General features: G+C 40.4%; 1 protein-coding gene across 2 annotated transcripts; it reads right to left on the bottom strand.

Moving 5' to 3' along the window:
• Positions 1 to 3301: 3301 nt before the first annotated feature.
• On the bottom strand, positions 3302 to 7522 carry LOC102081748 (uncharacterized). Of its 2 annotated transcripts, none has more exons than XM_005477954.4 (6): positions 7389 to 7522; positions 6883 to 6982; positions 6547 to 6705; positions 6026 to 6121; positions 4842 to 4994; positions 3302 to 4695 (listed from the first exon to the last, which is right to left on the bottom strand). In XM_005477954.4, the coding sequence occupies exons 2-6, from the start codon at positions 6944 to 6946 to the stop codon at positions 4511 to 4513; spliced, it is 657 nt and encodes a 218-aa protein (XP_005478011.2). In that variant the 5' UTR covers positions 6947 to 6982; positions 7389 to 7522; the 3' UTR covers positions 3302 to 4510. The 2 variants fall into 2 exon arrangements, with proteins under 2 accessions (XP_005478011.2, XP_025757470.1); XM_025901685.1 differs by having other exon boundaries at positions 4842 to 5009.
• Between the last annotated feature and the right edge of the window lie 636 nt (positions 7523 to 8158).

Below are 8158 nucleotides of genomic sequence, written 5' to 3' on the forward strand. Positions count from 1 at the left end.
CAAGTGGCCGGCATAGTATACAGAAACATCTGTGCCGAATATGGCCTGGAAGTTCCGAGTTCAAAATGTGAGACGCCCCCAAGGGCGGTGGAGAATGACCGAGCTAAGATCCTGTGGGACTTCCAGATACAGACGGACAAAATGGTGATGGCTAACCATCCAGACATAGTGGTGGTAGACAAACAGAAGAAGACGGCCGTAGTGATCGATGTAGCGGTTCAGAATGACAGCAACATCAGAAAGAAGGAACACGAGAAGCTGGAGAAATACCAAGGGCTCAGAGAAGAGCTCGAGAGGATGTGGAGGGTGAAGGTAACGGTGGTCCCCGTGGTAATCGGAGCACTAGGTGCGGTGACTCCCAAGCTAGGCGAGTGGCTCCAGCAGATCCTGGGAACAACATCGGACATCTCTGTCCAGAAGAGCACAGTCCTGGGAACAGCTAAGATACTGCGCAGGACCCTCAAGCTCCCAGGCCTCTGGTAGAGGACCCGAGCTTGAAGGATAAACCGCCCACAGGGGCGAGATGGGTGTTTTGTTTTTTTATATATGTTTGTGTCTGTATAACTAGACTTTATGCATATTATGTAAGGTGTGGCTATATAAATATATGTACAACTCCCTGTATATATGTTTATGGACAGGCATGCAATGTAGTGACAAGGATTGACCAGAACTAATATTGCATATGAGAAATATTGCACATAGAAACTACCATGGTGTATTGTACGCTGCAGGTAAGGAAGGAAAGTAGCTTTGCAGGTAAGGAAAGACCTGAATCTCTCCTGGTCGGGGGTTGGGGGAGGGTGTGTTTGCACAACAAAAGAAAGAGAACAATGGAGCTGAAGGCAAAATCACATCACCAAATATTATCACTACTTCATATACAGATTATTTTAGATCTCTCCCACAAAGACCCTGAAAATGGTATTTTTCCCAAATAATTATTTCATTTTTATGAAAAAAAAGTTTTTAAAATAAGTTGACTAAGAAAACTAAGCGAAAATTAAAGTGGTTTAGCAGAGGAAACACATATGTATGTAGTGATGTATGAATCAAGGCAGGGATGTATGCATGGTGTTAAGAGATTTTTTAGGATTTTGGGATTTTTATTATGTTATGCTTAAAAGTACGTTTATTTAAATGTGTTTGCTCTTTCAGTATTCAGTTTAAATGGGGAAGTTACACTCTGTGCTCCACAGGAAGCCTGCACGCAGCACGGTTCTATTTTCTCTCTTCCTGTATGTGCTCTCTGAATAAAGGCTGTTTTTTTTTACTGCAGGGTGCGAGCCTCCCTGAGTCTCACCCGTGTACACGTTAAACCTGTCTGAGCGTTTTTATTCTGACCTGAGTTGCAATACAGGAAAACTCCTGACACATGGGAAGACAGGTGTATGGACATATACAGACTACTACAAGAAATTTACATCACTCTGTTAGGTTTAATGTATGTGTTGTAGGTTGCCATTTAAAAAGCTAGAATGCTTCTGTTTGCTCTCTATGTAACCCATGCATATGAGTACGTACACGACCTCGATAAGGGGAACAAGCAGCCTTGAGAAGAACAGATTCTACACAATGAAGGAAGCCACCTGGCTGGGACAAGATACCGACAGCATCCCAGGAGGGCTGCACTCCCATCATATAACCACACATTGTATAACCATGCTTGCACAATACACTTTGTAACCATATATAGTAATTTCTCTTAGTTAATACAGCAACAAGCTTTATGAATATTCATGTGTGTAACCAATAAAAACAACCTGCAGGGGGAAAGCAAGTTGAAGTGGGTTGGAGACAACTGCTTCCCTCTCACAAGTGAAAACTTGAGCTCTGTGTGACCTCGTTCCAGAGTGAGTTTCTGTTTATCCAGCAGTATCAGGGGTAAAACTCTGACACACTCTTTCCTTTAGTTTTCCTGCACTCGCCAAAGTAGTAGTGATGCTCATCACAGCTGACATGATAACCATGACAAACTCAGTTTGAATAGCTTTTGTCTCAGCCACTATCACACACTAAAAGGACCTGGGTGAGATATGTAGCAATGAGTGAACTCGTACATTCAGTTTTGGGGAATGTATGGGATTTCTGTTAGAGGAGAGAAAATTTTAATGCAGATTCCAGGATGGTAGAGACATAAATGGTAAATGGCCTGTATTTATATAGTGCTTTTCTAGTCCCTAAGGACCCCAAAGTGCTTTACATATCCAGTCATCCACCCATTCACACACTGGTGATGGCAAGCTACGTTGTAGCCACAGCCACCCTGGGGCACACTGACAGAGGCGAGGCTGCCGGACACTGGCGCCACCGGGTCCTCTGACCACCACCAGTAGGCAACGGGTGAAGTGTCTTGCCCAAGGACACAACGACCGAGACTGTCCGAGCCAGGGCTCGAACCTGCATCCTTCCGATTACAAGGCGAACTCCCAACTCTTGAGCCACGATCGCCCACATAGAAAAAGAATTTTTGATCTTCATGATTGTCTAAATTTCTACCTGAGTCTGAGTGATGGGGAGAGGTGGCGATGGGGAAGAGGTGGTTTGCACAAAGTTGCCTACAAGGGAGAATGACAGTACCCAGTGTGGGGGCTGATTGACCTGAAGAAGGCAGACAGAAAGATGATTTCACAAGATCAGTGATGTCACAATCAGCTTGATAGCCTGGGAAAGTGAAATTGATGTAAAGCTTAGATTAGCCGCAAACACCTGGGAAACAGAGATGTATTAGAACTTAGCAGATGGATTTCCAGAGGTTGTAAGGTGGTACATGTGAAGCGTGGCCAGGCAAGGTATGAACTTGAACGTGGAGTGGGGAAGAAACAAACTGAGTGAGCAGGTAAATAACTATGAGATAAGGAAATATCCATTGGAGTCTAACTGTCACCATAACGGCAACTCCCACCTGATCAGAGTACAGAAATCCTGTACTTAAGTAGAAGAATAGAAACCTGTCATAAACAATACTGTTGTAAAAGCTAAAGTACTGATTAATTTCTTTATTCAAGTAAAGGAGAAAAGGTACCAGCACTGCACAGCACAATTTACTCAACGTAAGAAAGCAAAGGTAGCAAATGCATTGTAGAGGGTGACTGTGCCTCCAGACCTACACAGAAGAATGAATGCTGTCATTGCTTAAAGCAAATTTGGGCCAGTGGGGAAACACCAAAATCAGCTGTAGCCGCTCAGGATAGGGGGAAAGAATCACAATGCACAATAATTTCTTTGTGAGGTCTAGACGTTTTCTTAGTATATAGTGTTGTGGAAAATCTTAAATAAAACTCCAGCCACCAGGTGAGCATGTTTCTGAAGTGAAGTTTATTAAGAACACTGCAGTGGAGAAAACATTCAGGTCAAACACCAAAATGCTTTTCTGAGAAAGGACACCACCCTGAACTCTTTTATACCCCCACAAACACTCTCAAACAAAGAACACTCCACAGCAGATCATATACCACTATACCTTCAGTCCAGCTCATTCCTGACCCCCTCCCACTCGAAGAAAAGTCACCTTCCACCCGCACCCGTCACCTCCCTTGAACAGGGTGCCTGGATGTCTTCAACTCTACAATAGGCCCTCTATGATAACATTCATGCATACAGCTAAATGAGAAAGTGATATTACTATTACCATAGTGATATGGTTAAAATATGTGACCAATACATAGAATAAAGAAATTTCCAGTACAACTGGCTATGATCAGCTGAGCTTTACAGCTCTTGCTCTGAGGTTTTCTGCTCTTTGTGGATTTACACAACTGAATTCAACAATATCTAAGGAGATGTTTCACAAGCTGTCCTGGCTGGTTTCCACAAGACTCAGCTGTACATCTGCTTATGAAGGATAAAGGTACTCTTTCGAGGATGTCAGTGTTCACATTTTGGACAGAGAAGACAGATGGTTTGAAACTGTGAACAGCCACCCTTGAACACAGGGGGTGGCTTATGGCACCAACTGTCTGCCACCTACAGTCCAGTTTTGACATCCCTTTCCAGACACCGATTCACAGCTTGTGTCAGCTGATCTCATATCACTTTGAATTACTGTCCAAACCAACTTAAACGTTCAATGAAATATATTTAACCTTGGCATTCAATAAAGACTGGCTTCGTATTTGAGGGTGGGTGTGGTTTTTGACTCAGCTGCAGAGGAGGGGTGAAGCAGTGGGTTCAGGGGCGGTCTCAGGGGAGGCAGACCGACGCAGCCAATCCCCATCGTCTAATCATGTCTCCCCTATGTGAGCAGGTGGACGGGACCTGACGGGGTGGAGAGACGCCTGAGATGGAGCAGTGTGTGACTGCTGCGAGTATTACAAATAAAAATAAAACGATAGTGAAGCTGCTCTCATTAAATGTAGTTTTCTTCAAGAAATTTCAGTAAATGTATGTTGCATCAATATATTTTAATTATTTTGTCCTCTTATTTTTAATTAGAGAAAAAGAACAGTTAATTTTGTCAGGAGCCACTTTGTGAGACTTTTTTTAAGTAGTTTCTAAAGCCGCATTTGGCTCACTCATCTTGATCTGGCTCTAGGTAGTCCTCATCCCTCTTCACCAATCCTGGGGCTGCTGTGTTTAAGTCATGTTGTGTTTCAGGGCTGTCGTGGACCTCTGCTGTAGTCTGTGCAGTTTCAGGGACTGTATCAATGTCATCATAACTCTCCTGTGTATCTTCCACTTCATAGGTCACCCCGTCTGTCACAAAGAAAAATATTTGGCACAGTTAAACATTGACTAGTCTCATAGATGGCATTTTCAAATTTGAAATTCATTGGTACTGTGATGTGAAAACAGTGTGTGTAAACTGGTTCAGAACTTTCTAGTGTTTTCATTATGGACACCTTCATGAACGTTGACGTCTCGGGCAGCAGGAGCAGTAGTGCCCGGAAAGGTCAGGGGTCGAGCCTCATCTGCTTCATCAATATCATCATAAGGTAAAGAGGAAACACTCCGCCCATCATTCTCTGAGAAGAATTCGGCCTCAGATCTGAATCCTGAATGAAAAAAAGCTAATTTTGGAAAAACTTCTACATCCCAGATCTGTGCCTGTTTTTTTTTTTAAAGAAAACTGAATCTTACATACATAAGCGATACAGGATCATCCTAAGAAGGAAGCAGATAGTTTAGTAGGAAGTGTCTGAAATAAGTCTAAGACAGGCAAATAGTTTCACAAAAAAGCGGTCTACTATAGAAAAAAAGGAACACTTTAATAAACAGGAAACGTATTACTTTTTCAATTTGTAACAGTGTCAGAAAGGTGATATTTCTACCTTAAGGTTATTATCGATCTGGTAGCTGCAAACTCTGTCAACTCTACGAAAAAAAGTGATGAGCTCGTGATATTGCCAAAGACTGCACACACAGACAGTATATTGTGTGTGCAGTCTTATCTGTTTTACTGAAACATGGTTGAATCAAAGCATCTCAGACTTTAACGTGTATATAGTGTATATACCTGGTTTCACTCTCACACGATCTGACAGAGAAGCTAAAGCTAGTGGCAAGAAAAAAGGTGGGGGTCTGGATTTATAAGTGAACAAAAGATGGTGTAATCCTGTCAAAGAGAAGATGTGTTGTCCTGATATTAGTTTTTCTGGTCTTTGTATCCAGACAGAAGTCACTTTGAAATATAATTTTACTTTTTAAATCTGTTTTATGTCTGTCTTTTTGAAATTTTGGTGAAATTTAAATTTGTGCACCTTCAACTCAACAGCAGGGAGGATGATGTTGAAGAGGATAAAAAACATATTTAAAACAGGAAAGAATGTAATTTATATGGGCAGAGCAACTGACATTCTTGATATAGTACAGTTATTTAAAAATAAGTTATGAAGACAGAAAACTGTAGTACTAACATGCAGTAGTTAGTGTAAAATATAACAGTGTAGGTGGTGCAGCTTCTTATATTATCGTGTCCAAATTAAAATAATGATAGTGGTGGTGTAGAGTATATCAAAGCCCATTAAGCTATGGACTTTAAACACTGTTTAGAAAAAAAACAGATAAAACTGAATGAATGACTCACTGCCACGACTGAAGTCTTCCATCTCATTGTCTTTGTCCATGACGTCCTCATAATCTCCACTTTCAAACTCCATTTCTTTCCCTGGCAGCATTCTTGCTGAAAGGTTACAGTGTTATAGATTTACTCATACAGCAACAGCTGTCTCACCAATGCACTGTGCTAATGTACCAGTGAAGTAACTGTACAAGGAGCACAAGAGCATGAAAAGCACAACACATGCACAGGTGTGCTTAATTTTCCCTGTTCTGTATTTACATTTGGTCGAGTTTGGTCGAACTGATGTGCTCCTTGTTCAATCAGCAGCAGTGACGGCATTATTTGAAGTCAGAATTCAGTCAGTATGCTGAAAGACTGCCCTCTAATGGCAAAAAGTTTCCAACACCTTTTTCCTTTAAGCATGAAAGATCTGGATTGATCTCATGCTCAGTCAGGATTTTTACGCTTTTTAAGGTAATTCATTAGAGCAAAAACAAACAAACAAAAAAAAACATGTGTGTAAGTCATGTAATAAATATACTCACCTAAAGCTCTGGACTCCCTGACTCTCCTGACATACAATCGTATAAATGAAGAAATCAAGATCACTACAACAAGAAGAAATATCACACCCACGATAACAGGTCCTGGTGGTATAGGCGAACGTGGTGGCGGTGGTGGTGCAGTAGGCTCTGTTTTATAGCCTGAAATCAAACACAGCCAGGTTATTATGTTTTTTCTGGATTCAGTCACAGTGAGTTTCAGTCACAATTTATCAGTATCACGTTAATCAAAGTAAGTCAGCTCAGATTTAGAGAATACAAAAAGTGTCTTTCTGTCAAAAACAACTAATTGATTGAGGGCTTTATGGTTTTTCTTACAAGTGATTGTAGCTGGAGAAGCGTTTCCACAGGAACGTTGTTTGACGGCACGCTTGACGTCCATGGTATCAGTGAACTCCAGTCTTGTTTCTAAGTTGACCTTGAATCAAATTTAAACTTTTTCACATTTAGAGATACAGCCAGAATAAAAAACACTGAAATTTCTCTGGCAGTAAAAAACAGGCCTGACTGAAGCATCAAAGCAACACACAGCAAAAGAAGTCACTAGAAGTCCAGACCAAAAGTATTGGGACATTCAATTTCTTTTATATTTCTGCAAACTTTGTGTCAGCAAAGTATCGAGTAAGTTTTTAACTTCAAACATTTGGTCAATTTGTGTTTATTCAGATACACGTCTCATGCATTTCTTTCCATTTTATAAACCTAAATGTTTTAAATGTGAGATTCCAGTCTGCATTATTCGATGTAATTAAGCTGAAACACAGAGCCAGTAGAATATGCGACAAATCAGTGACCGCTTCAAGAAGCAGAATGTAAAGATTTACCTGTTTGTCTTCCTTAGAGCTGCTATGGGTCACTTTCGTAATCTCTTCACAGAGCTTTGCCTTTAAGTCTTGGGAATCATCAGATGGACATAGTCTTTCCCACTAATCTCAATAATAGACTTCAAGGACACCTCCATGTTTTTCAGTCGTGCGGAACTTTACACTTTCTGTAAAAGCACAGAAACTGTGTTTAAAGAAGGAAACAAGCTCATCCACTTCTGTCTGACAAATATGATGTTAGAGATGTTCACCTTAGCTTTAGCAAAATCACTAGGAGCAAAACAAGCACCTGTCATCACTTTACATTTATTAAAGTTGGAGTGTAAAACATGTGTTCAACATAGTTTTTAGAAATTTTCAAAAAATAACTCAGATTTCTGGACAGAACCTGCCAGACTATCAGTGTCATGGTTTGCAATGCAAATTATTTGTGGCTTCACTATCTTATAATGAACTTTACAATGTCATTTTTATTTAAAAAAAAAAATGTTCCATTTTAAAAAATAAATACCTAAAAATTACCCCAAGATAATGAGTTAAAATACTACCATAATTAAGAGAGGACATACATGTATGTACTGTATATAGGGATGGGTTTATGGAAAGAGAGGTGTATGGACTCACACTTACCACTACAAGTAATGAACAATTCAATTCAATTCAATTCAATTCAATTTTATTTATATAGCGCCAAATCACAACAAAAGTCGCCTCAAGGTGCTTTATATTGTACAATAGATCGCACAATAATAAATACAGAGAAAAACCCA

This window comes from Oreochromis niloticus, linkage group LG20 (assembly GCF_001858045.2).
Source record: "Oreochromis niloticus isolate F11D_XX linkage group LG20, O_niloticus_UMD_NMBU, whole genome shotgun sequence".
NCBI classification, from domain to species: Eukaryota; Metazoa; Chordata; class Actinopteri; order Cichliformes; family Cichlidae; genus Oreochromis; species Oreochromis niloticus.